Source organism: Cydia fagiglandana, chromosome 25 (genome assembly GCF_963556715.1).
Source record: "Cydia fagiglandana chromosome 25, ilCydFagi1.1, whole genome shotgun sequence".
Taxonomy (NCBI): domain Eukaryota; kingdom Metazoa; phylum Arthropoda; class Insecta; order Lepidoptera; family Tortricidae; genus Cydia; species Cydia fagiglandana.
In genome coordinates this window covers 4,752,742-4,778,220 of record NC_085956.1, presented here as the reverse complement: position 1 = coordinate 4,778,220, position 25,479 = coordinate 4,752,742, and the positions used below count along the sequence as shown (strand labels likewise).

At 39.3% G+C, this 25,479-nt stretch overlaps 1 protein-coding gene and 1 long non-coding RNA gene across 2 annotated transcripts; both read right to left on the bottom strand.

The window, feature by feature from the left end:
- Nucleotides 1-561: 561 nt before the first annotated feature.
- LOC134676948 (uncharacterized) lies at nucleotides 562-7,069 on the bottom strand. The gene is made up of 2 exons (XR_010099970.1): nucleotides 5,987-7,069; nucleotides 562-5,909 (listed from the first exon to the last, which is right to left on the bottom strand). It is a non-coding gene; the product is annotated as an uncharacterized LOC134676948 (long non-coding RNA).
- Nucleotides 7,070-15,167: 8,098 nt separating this feature from the next.
- Nucleotides 15,168-25,231, bottom strand: LOC134676812 (BTB/POZ domain-containing protein 10). The gene is made up of 6 exons (XM_063535193.1): nucleotides 24,739-25,231; nucleotides 22,177-22,373; nucleotides 20,521-20,774; nucleotides 17,102-17,197; nucleotides 15,607-15,808; nucleotides 15,168-15,302 (listed from the first exon to the last, which is right to left on the bottom strand). The coding sequence occupies exons 1-6, from the start codon at nucleotides 25,097-25,099 to the stop codon at nucleotides 15,168-15,170; spliced, it is 1,245 nt and encodes a 414-aa protein (XP_063391263.1). The 5' UTR covers nucleotides 25,100-25,231.
- Between the last annotated feature and the right edge of the window lie 248 nt (nucleotides 25,232-25,479).

Below are 25,479 nucleotides of genomic sequence, written 5' to 3'. Positions count from 1 at the left end.
CACATTTTTTCCTTAGCCCTATCTGCTTTGGTTGCAGATGTTTCCATTTTGTATTATTATTCGTAAGCTTGCTCTATGACAGCTTGAAGTGAAATGTAATGGCGGATAATTAAAAGCAAATAATTATTTTAGTTCACTGATGCAGGAGTTATCTGCGGATTTATGATGGCGAAATTAATTACACTGTCAAAAACTATATGTATTACTAACAAAATTTTAAAGGGCCTCTGATCCTTTGCATATTTATCTGAATATAATATTTTTTTATTTGTGGTCCACCGTATTTAATTTTCGAAAAATTACTCAATATACTACATGAAGTCCGGTTTTAAATATAACAATACTAACATTAGGTCAATATTGAGTAAAAGTATCGATTTTTATGGAGTATTTACGTTCTAATTAATAGTTTTTGTTTTGCTTATTGATTCATCGGTCATCTTAACATGGCGCTATAGGCTTAGGTTCTAAGTAATACTCTAATAACAGTATAAGATGTACTAAGGTATCTGTAGCCGCCGTGCAGGTCAGGATCTCGACGACTCAAATAAAAAGCTTCGATTTGAAGTAAACTATTATAATTTCAATAGGTACTGGTTTTACAAGGGTTCCTTGACTAAACGGTTAAATGTAAAAGTGGTGTGGTGATTGTATGGAGGCTGATGAAAGAGTGATTTGCATAATTTGAATGTCCGAAAATAGTGGTTAAGATTTGGGTGCCTCTAATTGGCCGCGATACATAATATGTGGAGCGCTCCTATTGGTGCTTTAGAAAAAGCTTCCAAATACTAGCCGAGCCCGACGGCTGCGTTTAGTTACTGTATTATACAAATAAAGGTTGCGTTCGCAACATACTCCCGGGCGTTGAGAGACTCAACAAAAAAAAGACAATAATAAAATGGAAGTTGTAGAATTAACTAAGTAATAGGGAGGGGGCACAAGTTGTTATACGCCCTACGGATGACTCCTTTCTTCGTGCGTATGTCGGCAACTCTGGTGACGTTGTCCGTGCCCGGGTACAGCTTCGTGACGCGTCCCAGCAGCCACAGGAGAGGAGGAAGTGCGCGGTCCTTGACTAAGACCATAGTCCCAACTTGCAGCTGGTCCGTTGAGGTGTGCCACTTCGTCTTCTGCTGGAGGAGAGTAACATACTCATTAGAAAAGCGGCTCCAAAAATGCTGCTTGAGTTTTTCAACTCTCTGGAACCGTTCAAGCCGCGAGATGTTTTCTTCAGTCAGAGGTTCTTGTGGGACTGACAGAAGAGAACGTCCAATAAGGAAATGAGAGGGCGATAGGTAGGTCAGATCAGATGGATCAGAAGATAAGGGGGTTAGGGGCCTAGAATTTAAAATAGCTTCTATCTGAATCAGGCAACAATTTAATTCTTCATACGTTAAGTGTGTAAGAGATAGAATGCGTTTGAGGTGATATTTTGTTGATTTTACTGCGGCTTCCCAAAGTCCGCCGAAGTGAGGTGAGTAAGCCGGGCTAAATTTAAAGTTAATAAGATTCTCTGCCATACCTGACTGCAGCTTATCGTGATTATTTTTTAAGAAATTACTGAGCTCGTTTGATGCCCCGACAAACGAAGTCCCATTGTCGCAATACAGAGTTCGAGGCTTTCCCCGACGACTCATGAAGCGGCGGAGAGCAGCAAGGAACGACTCTGTCGTTAGACTTGTAACAAGTTCCAAGTGAAGAGCCTTGACTGAAAGACAGACAAAAACTAAAATATATGATTTAATTGTTTTGCTACCCCTACCCTTTCGATCAGCTATCAGCACTGGTCCGGCAAAATCCATTCCCGTATGTAAAAAGGGATATTCTAATTGTGTTCTATCGGTAGGTAAGTTACCCATAGACATTTGAAGAGGCCTAGCCTTGAACCTGATGCAGCGAATGCATTTATGGACTAATTGGCGCGTCAGGTTTCTTCCGCCGAGCGGATAATATGTTTGCCGAATGCTTGCTAGTAAGAGCTGAGGCGGGGCGTGCAATAATGCCAAATGTTGCATATCAAAGAGCAGTTTGGTAAGGTGATGCCTGCTGCACAATAAGATTGGGTGCTTAACGTCGTAACTATAGTAAGCATTATTAAGACGACCACCGACACGTATTAATTTCTGATCGTCTAAGAAGGGCGTTAACGAAAGTAGCCTACTTTTCGGCTGCAAGGGCTTGCCCAAAGATAAGAGTTTGTACTCTTCAGGAAATGATTCCTGCTGTGCGAGTTGTAGAAGTTTAGTTTTACTTGATTTTATTTCTGCATATGTTAAATTTGATGTAATTTTATTATTTTTATTTTTACAATTATGTATAAATCTGTAAATATATGCTACGATTCGTATTAGTTTTGTAAGTTTTGAATTGTTAGTGATAAGTTTAGTTATAAGATTGTTATTTTCGTTTATGTTTGTTTGTATGTTTGTATGAAATGACACTTCTGGCAGATTATCTGCGTTTGTATTAGGCGTTGTAGGAAATTGAATGATGGAGTGATGTAAAAAGTCTGGACCGGTCCACCATAGTGTGGACATGCTGAGGTCATCAGCCTTCATTCCTCGTGACACTAGATCTGCCGGGTTCAGCTTTGAGGGTACATAGCTCCATGTTTGTTCGCGTGTACTCTCTTGAATTTCATTCACACGGTTGCGAACGAACGGTTTAAGTCTATTAGATGGCCCTGCGAGCCAGCCCAGCACGATCATAGAGTCAGACCAAAAGTAACTATGATCAACCTTCACGGTCAGTGATGAAATGACCTTTGTCCAGAGTCTTGCGCCAAGCAACGCGTCGCAAAGCTCCAGCCTTGGGATTGTGGAGGGCTTAAGGGGGGAGACCTTATTTTTTGACGCTATAAGACGAACGCAAACCGCTCCGCTACCGTCCACAGTCCTGATATAGACAGAGGTGCCGTATGCACGCTCTGACGCATCTGTGAATACATGTACTTGAACTTCTATAGGTGAGTCACTGAATACCCAGCGGTCAATTTTAAGTTTATTTAAATTTGTAAGTGACGATGCAAAAGATAGAAATTCATTTTTTATGTCTAATGGGAGCTCAGAGTCCCATTCGCACTTTAACAGCCAAAGACGCTGCAATATGATTTTGGCTTCCACTATACACGGCCCGACGAGACCTAGTGGGTCAAACACTTGACTTATGACAGACAAGATATTTCTTTTTGTGATTTTATTTGGAATTTTGATATCGATAGAAAATAGAAGTTTGTCTGTTCCTGTTTGCCAGTACAGACCTAACGTTTTACAAGGCGACGTGCTATCAAGGTTGAGGGCTTTACTGTTATCCTCTTTATGTTCAAGAATTGATTTTAAAAGGTCAGGACAATTTGATTGCCATTTACGCAGGTTAAACTTCGCAGATTGTAACGTTGTGACTACACCCTTACTAATCTCAACCAATGATTCTACGGAGTCACTGCCACTTAGAAAATCGTCTACGTAAAAGTCGTGCTGTATCGCGCGTTTAACTCGGGCGTCCTGGCAGTCATCGGCAAGAGAAACAAGACATTTAGTTGCAAGGTAAGGTGCGCACGCAGTCCCGTATGTGACGGTGTTCAATTTGTAGGTTTTTAAGGGATCAGAAGGATCGAACCTAAAGATGATCTGTTGTAGCGAGCGTTGAGAAGGCTGTACTAATATGGCTCGATACATTTTTTCTACGTCACTTGAGACAACATACTTATGTTGCCTGAAGCGTAATAAGATTGACAGAAGGTCATCCTGAACAGTCGGGCCAACCATTTGGATGTCATTGAAGGACTTGCCACTGGTCGTGGAAGCCGAACCGTCATAAACGACTCTTAAACGTGTAGTTGTGCTAGAGCACAAAATTCCATGATGTGGAAAGAAAAATGCTTTTTCTGATGGCGCAGATGATGATGATGATGATTGATTTTCGCTCATATGACCTAAGTCGATGTACTCGCGAATAAAATCAAAATATAAGGTTTTGAAGGCAGCGTCGCGTGCGAGCCGTTTCTCCAATGCCAAGAAACGGCGCTTGGCCATTTGATATGAGTCGCCAAGTACTTCCGGTGACTCTTTTAAAGGTAATGTCACAACGAAGCGGCCATCTTGATCGCGAATGGTATTTTCTAGAAAACTTTTTTCGCACGCTTGCTCTTCATAAGACATGCAATGTGTAGAAGACACCGAGTCTAATTCCCAAAAACGAGTGAGATTAGTGTCATCATTATGTGTGATGAACGAACAAAAATAAGATTCGTTTGTGTTTTTGTTGTAGGCAGGTATGGAGCCACACACGAGCCAACCTAAAGATGATTCGCGTAATTGAGGTTTATTTTTACCTAACTTAATACGCGCGGTACCTAAGACGTCCCAAAATATTTCCGCCCCGACTAAAATATCGATAGCGGAAGGCTCATAAAATGATGGGTCTGCCAATGTGATGTCGGCAGGAATAGGTATGTTGGTAAGATCTATGCGACAAGGCGGCATAGATGTATTTATTACGTTGGCAACGTAGCAGTTTACGGTCGTCGTATAGTTACTATGAAGTGAATGAATTGTAATGTCACAAGACTCCGGACAATGTGAAAGTTGCTCATTGATACCTGTGATCGTGGCTCCCACGCTGCGTGTCGCTAACCCAAGCTGCCCGCACAGATCCTGCGTCACGAAGTTGGTAGCAGACCCGTTGTCCAGGAGTAGACGCGCCTCACGAAGCACTCCATTCGCGTCACTCACGTGCACCAACGCTGTGGACAGTAGTCCGGAAGTCTTAGTAGGGCTAAACACTTTAGTTTGAATGTTGCCGCTAAAATGAACATCTGGCACCGGAACATCACTGCTAGAAGACTCTTTGTCAACATGTTTATGTAAAAGAGTGTTATGTTTAAGTTTGCAGTATTTGCAATGAGATAACACACATTGCTTTTCTAAGTGTCCCGGCCTAAGACAATTCTTACATACTGAGTAACCGTTTACATTTTTTATCCTATTATCAATGTCTAATTTACGAAAAGATTCACAATTAAATAAGAAATGATCTTGTTTACAATAAGGGCAAACAATAGGTTTGCGATAAGCATTGTTTTTTGTAGCTGTAAGATAATTATGTGTTTTTTGTGGCTCGTTATGTGAATGCAATTTATGTTTCGATGTCTTGTAACCGCTATTATTGACGTTATTATTGCCAAGAGATTCGAGTAAGTCAGCCCTGTTATTTAAAAATTTAATATATTGCTGCAACGTCGGCGAGCCTGTTAAAAGGTTCCTGTGCTCTTCCCACTCACGCTTAGTTACTAGATCTAACTTCTTAGACATTATATAGATAACTAAGGTGTCCCAATGGTCGGTGGGCTCCCCTAAGGTGCCAAGCGCACGCAAATTTTCGTTAGTTACGTCCACCATGTTACGTAATAAAGAGCTCGATTCGAGTTGCATCGGTTCAAGGTTAAACAGGGCCTGCATATGATTGTTAATTAAAAGGCGCGGGTTATCATACCGCTCAGAAACTAACTGCCACGCTTTATGATAGTTATCACTGCTAAAATCAAGACTTTGAATCACAAGGGCGGCACTGCTTTTTAAAGATGCACGAAGATAGTGAAATTTGCTTATGTCATTGATAGCGGGATTATTATGAATAAGTGAAATATACGTATCTCTAAAGCCGAGCCAATGCTGATAGTTCCCATCGAAGTGAGGCAGATCAATCTTGGGCAGACGAACGAAGTCCTGCCGGCCGGCGCCGCACGACGTGGAAGCCGCGGATCCGGGCCCGGGCCGACCGCCGCTCGACTGCACCGTAGGAGTCAAAAGAAGTCGAGCAGTCGAAACCAACACAAAGAACTGGCTTTCAAACTGCTCCCGCTCCGCATATGCTTCATCGGGTTTCTCAGTTAACGCTTCAATCTCCATCTGTAAAGCGTCAAACTCTGGGTATACCGATTCTATTTTATCTAAACGACACTGCAACTCCGTTATTTGTAACTCACTTAATTGTTCACACGTTTTAGCCACATTAATGTATGTGTTAAACAAAGTTAATTTAGCTTTCAAACTGCCACGTTTCCTAACTAACTCCTTTAACGTGTCAGCCATATTGATTAAGACGTAAATTTAAAAATGCAATTACCTAATATGTGTGATCACTAACGAGTTAAAATGCAACTGACGAGAACAAAAGAAGCGGACTAGATAAGCAGCTGCGCGCGGAATGTGATGATTTAGCAATTTTATGTTACTGAGGCGATTGATAATAAGCGATGGAGACGGCTTTTTAATATGTAATAAGATTTTAACTGCGAAGTTATATGAAGCTAAGCTATTTTATCGATATGAATTATTGTTTTAAATGTATTTAGCAATTGATTTGTATGAAAATGAATTATTTGTGCCTGATACGTATAGAGCTATTCTTAATTCCAAGAAAGATAGGTATAGAAGGGAAATGGAAGGAAATTGGAACGAACTCACTCTGTCTAGTCCTACGTATTCAGGTGATGCGATGTACTGGAACTGAAGTCCTCGATGTGGTGGATGTCCAACGAACGCCTCCCTTATGCCGGTAGACGCTGGGACCCCTTGCTTTCGACGTCCGTTGCGTGTTCTTCCTAAGCCGAAGAAACTGAAGACAACGAAGACGATTTCGAAGTATGGTCAAAGTCCACTTCCACGAAGAACCCGTTGTTGGTCAAATCTTCCCTTGTCTTGAAGGCTTCGAAGGACCATATGTAGCCGCCGTGCAGGTCAGGATCTCGACGACTCAAATAAAAAGCTTCGATTTGAAGTAAACTATTATAATTTCAATAGGTACTGGTTTTACAAGGGTTCCTTGACTAAACGGTTAAATGTAAAAGTGGTGTGGTGATTGTATGGAGGCTGATGAAAGAGTGATTTGCATAATTTGAATGTCCGAAAATAGTGGTTAAGATTTGGGTGCCTCTAATTGGCCGCGATACATAATATGTGGAGCGCTCCTATTGGTGCTTTAGAAAAAGCTTCCAAATACTAGCCGAGCCCGACGGCTGCGTTTAGTTACTGTATTATACAAATAAAGGTTGCGTTCGCAACAGTATCGAATAACGCTCGTCTGCGACTACATGATCGATAATGGTGACTCATAACTTCTTTTTTCGACTGTAAGTGATACAAGAGAGTTAAGTAGCGATTATGATACACGGAGTTATAAAAGACTTTTTATCGCCTGTTTAGAACCTTAAGTGAAAATTGCAGCTGCTTATTACTCATATAGATATTAAGGTGGTAGAATTCACTTTGAGCTATAACACTAGCGGCTTAAGATGCATTATAGCGGCCAAAACGGCTACTGTGGATCTTAAAGCTATACATGGACCTCTTAAAGACCTTGATGTCACCAGAGCAAAGAATATAATACTCACTAGGAGAAGAACGGTAACTCCATACAAAAAAATGTCCCCAACCGTTTATACGTTTATACTAGTGGCGCCGTCTTTGTGTACCAATGGAACTAAAGTTGATAACCGGTTTAGCCTGGCGGGTATTGGTAGGTAGTAATTCTGTTGATAAACATATTTGTAATCTTCATATCACGAAATATATGCAAGATGCAAATATTACCCCTTGTTTGTGGTATTATCAATTGATTTAAATAAAAGGCATGTTTATGTTTATAACATTATATATATTATTTATTAAAAAATGTTTTACATATAAAAATATACACTGAAAACTGGCAACTGGCAACTTAATAAAAAAATAGACATTAATAAAGCGCATTCACAAAGTTTTCAGTACCTTTTATACAAATAACATTAGGCATGCCTACCTATTACACTTTACAGTACACACACAGATACAGATACACTACACTTTACACACGGCATTTTACACAGATTTCCAACTTGTATTCATACATTTCTTCACGGTTAATTAATACGCTTTCCAGATGCGTTATGACTCGGTTCCTTCTGAACCCACTAAAGTTGTAAATTTCACTCTGGCTGCTTCAACAGCCGTTGCTCCGCATTTAGCACATTTTCTATGTGCATTGCTGTAATCCATGTAGGTACAGACTTACAGTCTTAAGTGGTACGTAGCGGTACACGTTGTATGTATTATTTAAAGAGTTAATAAATAAAATTTTCGTTATGAACTTTAACCACAGCAGTTGGACAGAGTCATTGACAAATATATTTTTCATTATGGTGGGTAGACGTACCTACCCTCCATATATTTTATGAACATTGATAAAGACAGTTGGAAGCAAATATTCATTATAAAACTTAATCGCATGTAATTAAGTTTAAAGCGTTTTAAGTCCCGTTTTATGATTAATATTGTATAAAATTCGTGATAATTTAAATAAGAGTTGGGAGCAATGTTGCTGTAGAAAAATGTTTTTATTTTTATTACTCGCAACTTTTTCCCGGAGGCCAACGCACACATAGAAACTTAAGGCGCACACATGCGCAATTATTTGGGGACATAACTTTCTTAGGAAGTGAACAGGCCTTGCACCAGAGCCTGTAAGCTTAGAATATGTAGCTATTCTACAGCCGTTTTATGTCTTTAGGTGATAAAATAAGTGCTAAGTGTCGCTTAATTGTTTGTTGGGTAATCGTGGCATACGACCACGGCGATCCTCTGAATCTCTGTAAATATATAAAAATCAGTAAATTATATTACGTTGTATTTTTATATAAAAAAAATGGTAACATTTATAATATTTCCTGCTTGATAATTTTAGATAAGAATTCTATCTTGTTTCATACTTTTTAGAGCGCGATTTGCAGTAGTCGGGTTTTAGTTTTTGAACTTATTTTTTATTAACAAAAGCTATCAAAAAAAGCTTTTGATAAACAGGGCACTGGACGCATTTCTCAGCAACTGGACGGATGCTGCACTAAGTCGGATCGGAATCGGAAGGATCGGAAGATTGGATGTCAAGGGGGATGGCCTTTGCCCAGCAGTGGGACACAATATAGGCTCTAAAAAAAAGGAAAAAAAAACGGTAATGGGAGGGAAATAAAAAAACATATTTACAAGATCCTTTATTATAAAATAGAACACAGTTTATTGGAATAGATCTGGTATACACAAGCCACGGGGCGAAAGCCGTTAATGTATAACTAAATACATATGTACATCAAAATATTGTTAAGGCATGTCTCCATATTGCGCGGCAAACTATCGAACATTGCGCGAACCAACGCGATCTGTACGGTTACCATCAGTTTGTCACTGACATAAACGCCGTCGAGAACGTAATTTACTTTCTATACATCTCGCTCGCACTCACATATTAGTGCAAACGGGATGTATAAACAGTAAATTACGTTCTCGACGGCGTTTATGTCAGTGACAAACTGATGGTAACCGTACTGATCTAGTTGGCTCGCGAGCCAACCCGGTATCCATTGCGCGCGGCTGCCTCGCGAGCCAATGTTCAATAGTTTGCCGCGCAATATGGATACACGCCTTTAGAAATACCGACTAATAAACCTAATAAACAGAGTTCGGACAATTTATCGCAAAAATAAACATTGTATGGAACATGATACAATTTTTTTTTACAATTTTGGACTGCAGTTTTTAGGGTTCCGTACCCAAAAGGTAAAACGGGACCCTATTACTAAGACTTCGCTGTCCGTCCGTCCGTCCGTCCGTCCGTCTGTCACCAGGCTGTATCTCACGAACCGTGATAGCTAGACAGTTGAAATTTTCACAGATGACGTATTTCTGTTGCCGCTATAACAACAAATACTAAAAACAGAATAAAATAAAGATTTAAGTGGGGCTCCCATACAACAAACGTGATTTTTGACCAAAATTAAGCAACGTCGGGCGGGGTCAGTACTTGGATGGGTGACCGTTTTCTTTTTGCATTTTTTCCGGTTTTTTTTTGCTTTATGGTACGGAACCCTTCGTGCGCGAGTCCGACTCGCACTTGCCCGGTTTTTTGAGTATAATCTGGATACTAATACTAAGATACTGTGTACATAATATGAGTATAATAAATCTTGTACTATTTTAAGATATTAATGATTTTTTATGGTTTTTGCGATTTGTCCGATCACTGCTAATAAAACAAGACCGCCATCTATAGGCCCCGTGCATGAACTATAGGGGGCAGCATAGGAGCCGTCAGATTTTTGGCGCGAGGCGTAAATTTGTAATGCTTCCGATGTAGCCCACAAGATGGCAGAACCTACTATGCACAAGGAAACGTACCGACGAGAACGGTAGATGGTAGCACTTTGGCAATGTACATGTGCACATATGTTTCCGATTCAAGCCACAAGATGGCAGACCCTCCAACGCGCACGGTCCCTATAGCTGATCGATCTATAAAATAAGTACGTATATATTTTTAACAAAGGTTGGGTACAACCAAATTCAACCAATCTTAAAATGCAATCAATATTTTTTTTTTACTGTGAAATCTGGATTCAATAATAGTGTCCGAATCCGGGTCATCATCCATTTGGATCCGGAAAAAAATGCATTTTAAGAATGATTTCAAATTCTCACATATGATGAACATTTTTTAACATTATATTTGACACTAGGCTTTGCCATTATAGAAAAAAAACATTTTCTCACCTCAAAGTTCAAAAGGGACCTCTTAAAGGGTTGGAAACCTCTTGATTTACTGCTATCAGATATATCGGAGCGGGCAACGTGCTCAATAATATCTGAACGTGTACTTTAAGGCGTTTAAAATTAGGGAATGTACCCCGGCTTTTATTTGTATGAAATTTCGGTTAATAACCAGTTTTTTATACAATTATAAACCGGTTTTCATGCCCTATTCATAATAGAGGCTTTGTTCAGATATTTATGATCATCTTGGCCGCTTCGTTTTAAATGATGGCGACTGTATGTACAATATAAAAAGTAATGTTTCAGTACAAAATAAGGTATATAGGTTTTAATAGAGTAACGCATGAAGACTCTTTTAAAAATAAACATAAGAAATTCAGATGTAAACCATCTGCGCACAGTCAGCAGCAGAAGTTGCTAAGCGGGCGAGGTGTTCAAAATTACCTTGACACGCTCTTATTCTCTTAACAATAAAGTCGCGTCAAGATCATTTTGAACACCTGGCCCGCTTAGCAACTTCTGCTGCTGACTGTACAAAATAGCATTTATTATTCCAATGCAATGATATGACGTAGAAAAAGTTAACCTTTTCACCACATTATACAGGGTGACATTGTTGTCTCTGACCAAACTCTGAGGGGTGAATATGTAGGTCATACTGAACAACTTTTACTATTGGACCAACACCGAAATCGCAAAAAAAAAACTGCTGTTCTATATAAGTGTCGAAACTGCACCGTTCCGTAAGGCGCGATTCGGGAACTGAATTAGAGATTCACTAGATACGAAATAGTAAAGATATACACCCGAATCGCGCCGTTAGCTTCTTATGAAATGTAGTAGATATCAAATAAGTTAAGTACTAACCTACTCTTAATTACAAGTTACTGCATGTATATCCTCCTAAGGTCCAGCCATACAAATGAAAAACCCAAAATTGGCCACTGAAATTTGAAACTATAGTGCACGGAATACAGTTGATTTTTAATTGTTTAAAAATTTAACGAAACAAATGAAATGCAACTCTGTTCCAATTGAATATGGTTTAAATTTTATCGAATTGAAGAGGTACTATAGGTTCTCTCTATAGGATATGTTCGACTAACCTATTATGGATTTCTATGGTCCGAAATAAATGACTTTTATTTATTATAGAAAAGACACAGATTCACCGAAATGCATGACAGCATTTTTTTTGCGATTACGGGTTCGGCACTTTAGTATAAGTTGTTCAGTATAACATACAGGGTGTTACTGACAATCGGGCTTTAAATCCAGGGCTCGATACTACTCGCTAAACTGAGCTACTTTTATTATGGCACCAACCCCGAAATCCCGAATTTTTTTTTTACTTTTTCATACATTTTGGCTGATTAGATTTCGATGTTTTCTATGGAAAAGCCGAAAATTTTTCCCCGATTTTAGGGTTGGTTCCATAGTAAAAGTAGCTCAGTTTAGCGAGTAAAATCAAGCCCTGGAATTAAAGCCCCATGGTCAGACACATACTGTATTTCACCGCTCAGAGTTTGGTCACAGATAACAAAATCACCCTGTATAATGTATTAAGTAACAATTACATAAATTATACATTTATTATCTAAAGTACTTTACATACATTTGCATTAGCAATTTAGCATAATTATACGAAGAATTTGTAGCGCAAAATATTGTAGCCGTAGTTTTGACAGCTAAATTAGATGGCGTTATGCGTCCATTATGCAGTAACTAGGTTTTCAATCACTAACTTTGCGAAGTCACCACAAGACGTGCATCGTAAATCGTAATGCGCCTTCTATTTCAGCCGTCAAAACTGCGTCCACAACGTTTTGTACTACTTTTCACGTCCTAGTATTTATTTACAGATGTAGTCCACAATTGCTTTCCATCGTGTTTTGTCGCAAACGCTCGTATTTGTCATGCTATTTCAGTCAACCTCAGTACTCTTTGTAGCGAGTCTGACTGAAATAGCAAGACAAAGACACGTTCATATGTTTCCGTGAAAATACGATGGGAAATAATTATGCACTACAGCTGGCTTAAAACTCAAAACTTTAAGTTTTAACCCTTAAATGCATAGTGTTGCCAAATGTCTACAAACCATTAGACAGCTCACAGTTTTAAAATAAAAAGGCTTACGTTCTTGAACGCACCTTTATACCAAACGTCAAGTAATAGGGTGATGATTTAAGGCACAAATTTACGCATTTTTTTTAATTTATAAAAATTACATTCATTTTAAGACGAAAAGTCGGCAAGCTTGGAAAAATCCACAAGTTGATAATTTTTAGTATGTGATTTTGAACGGTTTATTCGGGGCATGTAATTATTTTATATTTAAAAACTTTATCATAGGTATATCACAAATAGTGTACCTTTCTAATGGTAGTAAAAATTTTCATATATCTATTACTGAAAATTAGACATTTACATAAATATGATTTAGCCAATTCAACTTCTAACACTGTTTCGCAGTGAAAATCGAAGTTATATTTTTTTTTACTATATTTCCTAGAATCGGCAAACTATTATGTGATACATATATTAGTTTCGGGCAAAAAGAAAACATCATGCATTTAAGGGTTAACTTCGATTACCTCAATCAATTAGCACAAGCTAATAGGATTGTTACAACCATAGTTTTACTATGAAAGTGCCTAGTCTACTTGGGTCGATCAACTATTTCTTGTTGTTATTCTGTCCCATCAGCCAGGAGACAATAGTAGCATAGTTTCTTAGAAAAGCTGCTGTACCATGTTCTACAAACGTGCTTAGTAGATGTCCCATTATGTCCCTTATAACTACCAAAAACATTCAAGTGTGGTTCATTTAAATACGAAAAAACTAGTATTTTAAGAGTCACCCAGGAGACCGTAACCATGGCAACTAGTGACAAGAAAAAGTTGATTCACCCACTTGTAAGCTGAGCTGAACTGATAAACCAACCTAGTAGTTTACACGGCGGTCGTCATGGTATACGATATTCCTTTGTATAAGACTGGTATAACATGGTATAAGAGTGATACTCGATGGTATGAGAGTGGTACAACGTGATATAAGAGTGGTATAATGGTACTGTCAGGCGTAATGCCAACAAAAGCTAGCTAGGAGCGCTAGCGCGGTACAAGCGAGTCACTGCGCCGTTTCTAGTATCTGTAGCAAATGACTCTGATAAGCCAACCTACTAGTGTATACAGTGATCTCCATGGCATAAGAGAGATACTCCTTAGTATAAGAGTGTTACAACGTGGTATAAGAGTGATACTCCTTTGTATAAGAGTGGTATAACATGGTATAAGAGTGGTAAACATAACGCCAGGCATACTGCCAACAGATGCTAGCTAAGAGCGGTACAAGCGAGTCACTGCGCCGGTTCTAGTATCTGTAGCAAATTACTCTGATAAGCCAACCTACTAGTGTATACAGTGGTCTCCATGGTATAAGAGAGATACTCCTTAGTATAAGAGTGTTACAACGTGGTATAAGAGTGATACTCGTTGGTATAAGAGTGATACAACGTGATATAAGAGTGATACTCGTTGGTATAAGAGTGGTACAACGTGATATAAGAGTGGTATAACGGTACCGTCAGGCATAATGCCAACATAAGCTAGCTAGGAGCGCTAGCGCGGTACAAGCGAGTCACTGCGCCGTTTCTAGTATCTGTAGCAAATGACTCTGATAAGCCAACCTACTAGTGTATACAGTGGTCTCCATGGTATAAGAGAGATACTCCTTAGTATAAGAGTGTTACAACGTGGTATAAGAGTGATACTCCTTTGTATAAGAGTGGTATAACATGGTATAAGAGTGGTAAACATAACGTCAGGCATAATGCCAACAGATGCTAGCTAAGAGCGGTACAAGCGAGCCACTGCACCGGTTCTAGTATCTGTAGCAAATTACTCTGATAAGCCAACCTACTAGTGTATACAGTGGTCTCCATGGTATAAGAGAGATACTCCTTAGTATAAGAGTGTTACAACGTGGTATAAGAGTGATACTCGTTGGTATAATAGTGGTACAACGTGATATAAGAGTGGTATAACGGTACCGTCAGGCGTAGTGCCAACAAAAGCTAGCTAGGAGCGCTAGCGCGGTACGAGCGGGTCACTGCGCCGGCTCTTCTTCTGCTGGGGGCTCCGCTGGAGGCTCGGGCTGTAAACAAACATATTTGTGTTAATATATAAATAATTATACACGATTATAAAATGGCCAGGTCGGCGGTGGTCTCGGCCAGGTTGGTGACGCTGTCTGACTTGAAGCACTGGTAGGAAGTTTTTCTGTAACTACGTACTACTTATTCTGTGGTGGGAGCGTTGCGAGCTCCAATAGACCCATTAGAGCGCAGCAAGCTCAGCCGTCACCCGTCAGCCGTCAGGTATGTCACGTGACATACCTGGACTTCCACCTCCAGCTCGCGCACCCGGTTCTCCAGCTCCATGACCGGGTCGGCGGTGGCCTCGGCCAGGTTGGTGACGCTCTTGGACTTGAAGCACTGGTAGGAAGTGTCCTTTCTGTACGTACTACTTATACTGTGGTAGGAGCGTTGCGAGCTCCAATAGACCCATTAGAGCGCAGCAAGCTCAGCCGTCACCCGTCAGCCGTCAGGTATGTCACGTGACATACCTGGACTTCCACCTCCAGCTCGCGCACCCATTTCTCCAGCTCCATGACCGGGTCGGCGGTGGCCTCGGCCAGGTTGGTGACGCTCTTGACTTGAAAGCACTGGTAGGAAATGTCCTTTCTGTACGTACTACTTATTCTGTGGTAGGAGCGTTGCGAGCTCCAATAGACCCATTAGAGCGCAGCAAGCTCAGCCGTGTCAGGCGTGGCTAACTCCGCGATTTCGTTGCTTTGCTACAAGTAGCTAAAAGTACATCCGTTCGACCCCAATTTTGGGATTACCCATAAGCCGCGCGTGGCGCCGTCGCCACCTAGCGGCCTGATCGTGACAGACGCGTTTTGTTAGAGAGTGAGTCTTCTGTACCTAGTACTATTATTTATTCTGTGGCCGTGTCACGTGACATACCTGGACTTCCACCTCCAGCTCGCGCACCCGGTTCTCCAGCTCCATGACCGGGTCGGCGGTGGCCTCGGCCAGGTTTGTGACACTCTTGGACTTGAAGCACTGGAAGTCCACGTGCCGGCTCTTGGCCTCCTCCTTTTCCCAGGACATATGGATGAAGGGCCGTTGGACATAGTTGTATATGACCTCGGCTCGGCCTCCGGGCCTGAAAATATAAGGGTTTTAAAATTTTGAACGGGTTACTGCTCAAGTGGAGACCACGGACTAGCAAGCGCAGCGTAGGACGTCCACCCACAAGATGGACGGACGACCTTGTTAAGGTCGCCGGAAGACGCTGGATGCGGGTCGCTTCCAACCGGCACGTATGGAGATCCAAGAGGAGGCCTATGTTCAGCAGTGGACGTCTTATGGCTGAGATGATGATGATGACTCGTTAATTTTAGCCGGAATTCAGCCCGAATTGTTCTGACCGAACAATGCCTGCAGCGAGTGTGACATGTACTGTGGGTCTGGCACCATTCATTGCCACTAAGCGCCACTTGCACCATCCCACTAACCCGGGGTTAACCAGTTAAACCACCATTACCATTGTTTACACTGTAAATCTGTTATTGTATTTTTCTTTGTGGTGAAATAAAGTGTATTTACTTACTTAAACCGTTAACCCAGTGTCAAATTGTACTGGTAACCATGGTTACTCCAGCTTTAACTGGTTAACCCCGGGTTAGTGAATGGTGCAAGTGGCCCTAAGTGCTACGGGTTACGCTCTTAGCGCATAGCCACGGTTTCGCCGTAACAAACGCGTAGTCGCTACGAGCAGTGTACCCGACAGACGGGTTCTTGGCGCTGAATGTGTTAAGAATTGGGATGATAGGTAGATAAAGGTTTTGAATGGATACTTCTTTGTTTGACAAAATTGTTTGATGTTACCATTGTTACCTTCTAACCCCGTACGACTAAAATTACCACTTTACATGGGTCAATATATTGCAAAAACCATACGTCAAACCTTGCCAAGCAAAATGAAATTTTATTTTGTCAACACAAAGTTCAAATTAGAATAGAACAGGAGACCTTTTTATAGGTCTCTGGGCGGCTAGAGGTTAGAGCAGTTAGTAATTATTAAACCTTCAAGGTGTTTCAAGTAACGTCTTAGCCTAGTTGGTAGTGCCCCTGCCTACGAAGCAGGAGGTCCCGGGTTCGAATCCTGGTAAGGGCATTTATTTGTGTTCATCACAAATATTTGTTCCTGAGTTATGGATATTTTCTATGTATAAGTATTTGTATATATGTGTATATTATAATATATATCGTCGTCTATTACCCACAACACAGCCTTATTGAGCTTACTGTGGGGCTAAGTCGATCTGTGTAAAATCGGCCAATAATTCAATAAAAAAAGTAAACGACTACTACTACGACTACGTATTTTAACGTATAATTCATATTAAAAATGTTCTTTTTTTTTAAAACTCATATTTAATATATAATTCATTACCTTTTGCGAACTTTCTCTTTGTAAGTAGGGTAGCCCTCCACGCCGAGACGAATCTTCTTGAGCCCTCTCTCCTTCATCACTTGCTTTGCGACATCTCTGTAAATAAAGGAAACAAATTTAAATATCAGTGTCACATCATCATTTTTTTGCCCTTGTCCCATTCACTTGGGGTCGACGCAGCATGTCTTTCTCTTCCACACCTCTCTGTCACCCGTCATCTCATCATTCACTTACGTTCGTTTCATATCATCTCTCGCACAGTCCATCCACCTTTTCCTCGGTTTTCCTTTCCTCGTACTTCCCTCCACATTCATTCGTAATACCTTTCTCGTCACATGACTTTCATCCCTCTGCATCACATGCCCGTACCACGCTAGCACGTTATGGGTGCAACTTTCAGGCTTCCTCTTATACAGGGTGTAATCGTTAAGTGTGGCCAGGCCATAATTCCGTAAATATAACAGATATCAGAAAATTTCCAACTGATATCGAAAGTGCGTTACCCAATGAGTAAAACTACATTAATAACTTTTTTAAATAAAAGCAGAAATATTAAAAATACTAAGTTAAAACACTCCCATACATTTAGTATGACGACTTACAGCCTCAAAGAATGTCGGGTGTCGTAAGAGATAAAACTGTTTGAGATTCGTTATTTGTACGAATACATCGTAATAAAATAATAAAACTACCGTTTATGAAATAATTAATCTAACATTTATTTTTAAAGGCAAGGATTTAAGGACAAGGAGAAAGATCCTGCGTAAAAATCTCAAAAATCGAGGTATCGTACTCGACTGTTTATATTATATTATATTATTATTTGTGAAGCAGGCATGCAGTTGAAATAACTGATAATGCCTGTATCTAGAGCCATTCACCGAGTTTTCAGTGTTGAGTAGAGTTTGCATTGTGCTTGTCTAGTTTATTCCTCCAAAACATAAGCAATCGTAACCAAATTTGGAAATCTAAATGATATGAAATTATTTGTGTTAGACCGTTTTGACTTTTTGGCTAATTGATATCAGTTTTGAATACTACCCCTTTCATTGCGGCATAGTCAATTAGGCCATTTTGGCCATTTTTGAAGGGCTTAAAAAAACAAAAATATCAAAAACAGCAAAACGGTCCGACACAGATATTGACAATATTAATCTGTGTTGAAAAAATCATTGCTCTAGCATCAAAACTCACGGAGGAAACAGTCGAGTACGTTTGTATGGAGAAATGACCACTTCCGTTAGCTCTTAAATATCAGTGTCACAATAATTTTACAATATAAATATAACAAAATGTCAGGAAAACTCTCAAATACATGACATATATCTAAGAACGCCCGTATGTTAGCACTTATGGGCACTAAGAATGGTGCTAGTTCAACGGTGATACTCACGAATTCGAGCCAATCGTGCAGTCTACATACCCAGTCGCCGAGGCCGAATGATGATGATATTGATGATTAATGACGACAGGATAATGATTATGGTAATGTTAAGCGGGAGGATAATATATGAGCGGTAGGATAATATTCTGACCTGTTCTCTTAACCTACACCCAGATATCCAAACTGGCCCTGGAAGATGCCCAGGAAACGGAAACCCTGGTCACCCTAAATCTACTTGGTGCTGTTCTGTGGAGCAAGAGCTGTGTGTATTAGGGGTGGGAGGAGACCCAAGCTGCCCAGGACCGGAGTCAGTGGAAGAAAGATTGGAGCCCTACACTCCAGTAACAGGATGGAAAGAAGACTGACCTGTTCTCAATATACGTTATATATAAGTTAATTATGAAGCTCGAGAAGCTCGGTATTCACGGCGATCTCCTCAGATGGATTAAGTCCTATCTAAGAAATCGGAGCCAGGCTGTGGCGCTAAAGGGTTACACTTCCCATTTTCTTCCGGTACCGTCAGGGGTGCCACAAGGTTCGCACCTTGGCCCTCTTCTTTTCATTTTATATGTCAATGACATGGCAACCTGCTTCAGAAACTCGGAACACCTTATTTACGCTGACGATACAAAGATTTTTAAAGCTGTATCATCTGAAGCTGATTGTCATAGTCTACAACAAGACCTTGACAGTTTTTATGAATATTGTTCAAATAATTATCTGTACCTAAATTTAGATAAATGTTTTGTGATAACGTATTCCCGTAAACAAAATGTAATCAACTTTAACTATTCAATAGCTGGGAAGCATATAACTCGTGTTAGTTCTATTAGAGACCTAGGTATTACCATGGACTCACAACTTAATTTCAATATTCATATTGACAAAATTTGTAACCGAGCCTATAAAAATCTAGGTATGATACTACGAATGGGTAAACCCTTTAGACGCCCCTGCACTCTTAAAATACTATTTTATTCTTACGTCAGAAGTATTCTTGAGTTCGGGTCTGTGATCTGGTGTCCTCAATACCATGTCCATATTAATCGCCTAGAAAGAATACAAAATGTTTTTTTGAGAGCACTTTGTTACAGAACCGGTACTCCTCTGGAATCATCAGCCAAGTCAGCCAAACATTTCAATATGATTTCCCTTTGTAATAGAAGACTCTTCTTAGACACAATTTTCTTCTTCAAAATCTTAAAAAATGAAATTAATTGTCCAAATTTGCTACAAAATATTATGTTTAATGTACCGCATCGCTCCTTACGTCCTCGTAATTTGTTTTATGTGAGTTTCGCACGAACTAATTATTCTAGACATACTTTTTTCAAACGAGTATCAAAAAACTATAATGAGTATTTCTGTGACATCGATCCATTTATGCACTCTCTTGCAGCTTTAAAAGAACATACGAGATCCAAACTGCTCTTGATAAAATAAATTATGACTATAATTAGTAGGTAGTAGTATTATCAGTTATGTTTTACTTATTTTCTCTTCGCAAAACGCTTTTGTACCTTTTAATGTTTACATTATGAACCTCCAGGTCTGTTCTTATATCTTTTTGTAAGTTATATCTATATTTTTATGTATGACTGTATGTGTTCTGAACAATAAAAAAAAAAATAAAAAAAATATATATATATACTTGAAGAACCTATACAGCGGTGTTGACAGCACGGTCTGACTATATTCATCCCCCATCTGCTGAGGATACTGCTCGTCCCACTCCAGAGCATCATCTAGTAGCACCACAGCATGGCACTCGCGGTCGCCGCGCCGGGCTGACTGCACCATGAGTGTGAGGATAATATACTGACCTGTTCTCCTAACCTACACCCACATATCCAAACTGGCCCTGGAAGATGCCCGCCAAACGGAAACCCTGGCCACCCTAAATCTACTTGGTGCTGTTCTGTGGAGCAAGAGTGTGTATTGGGGGTGGGAGGAGACCCAAGCTGCCCAGGACCGGAATCAGTGGAAGAAAGATTCGAGCCCTACACTCCAACAACAGGATGGAAAGAGGACTAACCTGTTCTCAATATACTTGAAGAACCTATACAGCGGTGTTGACAGCACGGTCTGACTGTATTCATCCCCCATCTGCGGAGGATACTGTTCGTCCCATTCCACTGCATCATCATCTAGTAGCACCACAGCGTGGCACTCGCGGTCGCCGCGCCGGGCTGACTGCACCATGAGCGGGAGGATGAGCTTCTCGAGGAAGTTCTCGAACTGTCTCCGGGCTCCCTCGTTGGATAGCTCGTGGAGGAGGCCTCGGAGGTTCTGGAAATGTTACAAGAGCGAGTTTAAGTTTAGTATTAGACAATGTATGTATAGATCTAGCAATTGAGAGATACAGTGAAACCTGGATAAGTGAGATCTCAAGGGACGAGCAAATTTGTCTCACTTAAAGAGGTTTTCCACTTACCCAGGCTCCCAGTTAGCCAGGTACAAATAAATTTCTGTCTCATTTACAGAGGGTCCCATTAATAGAGGTGAGAATAGAGGATATATCTCAGTTATAGAGGTGGTTAATAAGATATTTTGTAACTATCTTTAAATGTTTAGGTAAAATAATCCTTGTCCCTAAATATTTTTTAAGTCTGTTTAAATATTTCGTTGAATTTATTTTGAATGATTTTCCAAAAGATAGATTTAATCAATTAAATTTGATACGGACTTCATTGCGTCTTAGAAATTTATAAAATGAAAGTTTGTTTATTCTTGTTCCTTATCAAGATTTGAGTTTTTGTTTCGATAGTTTTAACCACATAAAGTAACTAAATGAAACTTGAAGTTGAAGATACAATTAAGCAAATGCGGAATTTGTGGATAGACTAAGAGTTAGTAAGAATACGGAAATAGATCAATAAAGTCCAAGTTAGAGAGGTCATAGATTGACGTGATCTCGAATACAGAGGTAATTCAAATAAAATTCTAAAAAAACAATTAGGAAAATGTAATGTTATAAATATAGTCTCAGTAAAAGAGGTAAAATACACTCTCTGTCTCAATTATAGAGGTAAATGTGACTATAAAATCACAACAACTAATCTCAGTTATAGAGGTTCGTTTTATCTCACTAACAGAGGTAATTCAGTGCTAAAGTTTCGGGACCGCACCATGAGTCCCAGCTATAGAGGTTTCTCACTTATCCAGGTCCCACTTAACCAGGTTTCACTGTATATTATGCTATAATGTTATTAATGTTAGCAGTTAAATTTCCATGGGATAATTACTGTTATATTATAAAGTATTATGAAATTGGAAACCATCAAATGCTATTTATGAATTATAAAGATGTAGGTAATTTTACATTACAGGAGAGTGATTTCACTATTCATATTGTAATATTCCACATTAATTAATTCTTTTATTTATTTATTTATTGACTGTTCATACAAGGAAGAAAAAAAAAGATTACTGTTCATAGTTGCACCAAGGAGACTCTTAGAATTTCTGACTTTTTACTTTCATTAAAGTTGTTTTTATGAAACTCACAGTTCACATTATCACAGAAGTGAAGAGATTATGCAAATATTTAACATTTTGTCGGCCTAAGTCGAAAACCTCGTAACTCCATTTCAAGGAAATTAGGAAACCTTGGACAACAATACTTATAGTCGCAAACCCCGTAACTCCCGTGGAGGAGTTCCAAGGTTTGCGACTTAGGCCGACGATTTACCTGGCATCTAACAGTGTCAGCATCAAATGGCACCAGCAGATAGTCGCAGGCCTCTCTCAGCTCCTGAACGGACACCGCCGGCGGGCACCTGATAGCTCCGCCCCGGTAATACTCGAGAATTGCTCGGAACACTGTTGCCGAGATGCCTTCAGCCACTTCATACTCTCCTCTCTCGTTGGGATGCATAAATTCTAGACCTGAAAGTAAGATGTGTATTATAAGTCACAGTAGAGACACAGTGTAAAATGTAACAGTGGTCCGAAGGCCTTTGATGTGTAGTGTGTACTGAGGTACGAACAATGCAATGACAGGGACAGTGGCGGATTTGCAGTCTTTGCCGCTCTAGGCCCCAGGCCCTGTAGCCGCCCCTTTTCAAGGCAGCCATAATATTGACTACATTTTGAGTTATTTCTTGTTACCATCAGGGTCATTCCATAATAAACGCTACCAAGGGTTCAAAAATGAAAATTGGTTTAAGAAGTCAACACTAACCTATTTCCATAGAAAACATACCAAACCCTCATGTCAGAAGAAATACCCGAAAAAAAACATTTTTTACATGTTTTCCATGTACTTGATCGCGACGTTTAAATGATAGGCGTAAAACTAAATTTATACAGCGATATTGGCAAGACTTATTTAATAGAAAATAACTGTAAACTGTTACAAATTTCTCGCAGTTATTTCAGGTAAAATATCGTAATTTTATAATTTGTCTTTAAAAATATTAAAAAGCATGGATTAATTGGTTTTTAGAAGAGTATTCTAGACTGTGGTCTCAAAGTAACACCCAAAACGAAAAAGAGATAAAAGTATGTGTAACTTTTCCCGTAATTAACTATAGCCAAACATTGTTTTGCCAAAGAAAGGCTATGATGTGAACCTATTCAAATGTGTAATAATTATTGTTTTAGCGTCTGCTTTAGTCGTATGTTTTAAAGTTTGAAGTTGTGTAACACCCGAAACGTGTTGATCGTCCGCCTGTCCGTCCCCGGCTTTTCTTCGTGGTGGTTAGTGCTAGAAAGCTGCAATTTGGCATGGATACAAAAATCAATCATGGCAACAAAGTAGTAATACAAAAATTACAAAAAAAAATTTTTTAGGGTAGCTCCAGTACAAAATATTTTTTAATTTTTTTCTCCTTTAATCCTGTGATGTGGAGTGTCTTTGGATAGATCTTTCAAAATGAATAGGTGTCACCATCAACCATTTTTTGATCAAGTGAATATTTACGAAAAAAATCGCATCGAAAGAAAAATAATTATGATATCTTCGAAAAACAGTTTTTATTGTTAAGATTAATGTATTTAATACTAATTCAGTATTTATTACTTATGATTTTAATCGAATTTATTAAAAAGACACTAGTTTCAATAAAATGAGCCATAATTTCGTATAAATATGTCTTAATTTCGTACTCGTAACACCCGAAACGAACCATGAGTAACACCCGAAACAGGTAATTTATTTTATTAAAATTAAACAAAATGTGATATTAAGTGTTACTTCAGTGTTTCAGTAGACTATACTAACTATTATTACTTGACATAAAATAAAACTGGAGGTTACTTGACAAAATTCGCTAAAATATGCATTTTGGTACTGATGGTCAGAAGGTATAGGCCAATTCGCGTAACGCCCGAAACAGCTACTTTTTAGTGATTCTCTCGTTATTGGTCTTATACTTTAATTATGTGTGTACAGGAAAAGAAAATATTATCAAAGTAGTAGATGAATCAATAGTTATAACCTCCTAGTTCCTGTTACAATATCGAATAAAACCTTATTTTATGAGTTCAAGTGTAACACCCGAAACGATGGAATGACCCATCAGCAACTTTTCTGTCACAATTTGTCTAAAATAGCCTTAAGGTTGACTGGTAGAGAATGCCTTATGGCATTAAGTCCACCTTTTGTACTATAAGATTTTTCTTTTGTGCAATAAAGATTAAATAAATAAATAAATAAATAAATAAAATATCTTGCCGCCCTAGGCCCAGGCCTACTGTGCCTTAGGGCAAATCTGCCACTGGACAGTGATGTATATGTCATAGTCATCTTATTTTGAATGTGGAGGGATGTAAAAGTAAACTAATCAATAAAACTTTTAAACCAGACATGCAGTGAAGCTAACTAAAAGTATATGTAATATACTAAATATGTAAAAAGAGATACTGTACCAAGCCTAATTCTTGGAGTTAGGTAACCAAAGCAGACCCCAGGCATTGTTCAATAGGGAAAGCACTATGATCCCCTAAGGAAATATTATGCTTTGTATGTCTGATTAATACCAACATTATAACTAGGAAATGATGTCCATTCAAAGTGCATGAGAGGTGATATTTACACAAAGCAATGACTAATGATGTATTTTTGTATCTTACGAACACATCATTATATTTTGACAAATACATTTAATAACTAGAATAATGATTAATGAATTCACAATTATAAATTAATGTTGTTTGGACATCTAATGTAGGTCAAATTTCACACGATTCTAAACAAGTGGGCCGAAAATGACAAGCAGATTCCATTGACTCATAATAAAAAAAAACGTACCTGAACTGAACATTCTGCCAAGCATCGTATTTGGATGCGCTGTGAACTGCGCTGGGTCTACCACGAACCTAGTATTGTCTACCACCAAAGTTATCCTGTCTTCACATAACTGCTTTCCATTCCTAGGCGGATCTTGAGCTGACGACGTCGACGGAAGCGGCGTGTTTGCTTGATTCTTCGGAGGCATGCTTGCAGAGGACAAACGCGCCCTCATAGGAGGTATATTCCTCTTAGACAACCTCTTTCTCCTATCTTCGTTGTCCCTTCTGTACTCCTCGGTATCGCTACTGCTGTCGGGATAGAAAAATGGTCTCCTCTGTTCGGTCATGGCCTCCTGGCCTTTGCCCTCCATGTCCGACATGGAAGCCACTATCACATCACGCGGTACGCGCTGCCGTTGAGGCTTGAACTGCGGACGTCTGAGATTTCTCGTCGTGAAAACAAAGATTTATGTAGTGGAAAAATTTTACGTCAGCGAACGTTTGACAGATCATAGATGTTGCTAGAAGGATAACATGGAAATAATGTTGCCAGGCTCATTGCTTATAATCGATAAAACTAAGTTCGCGAATAATCGATGAAATTTTAAACGATAATGTGAAAACAAGTTTGGTATTAACAAAGTGAAACCATTAGCGCTCTAACATGATATTTAGAGATAAATTACGTGTCAACCTTTATCGCACAAAAGTACTTATCAACTTATTTCGCAGCCTACTGTCATATTGTCGCATCATGTGT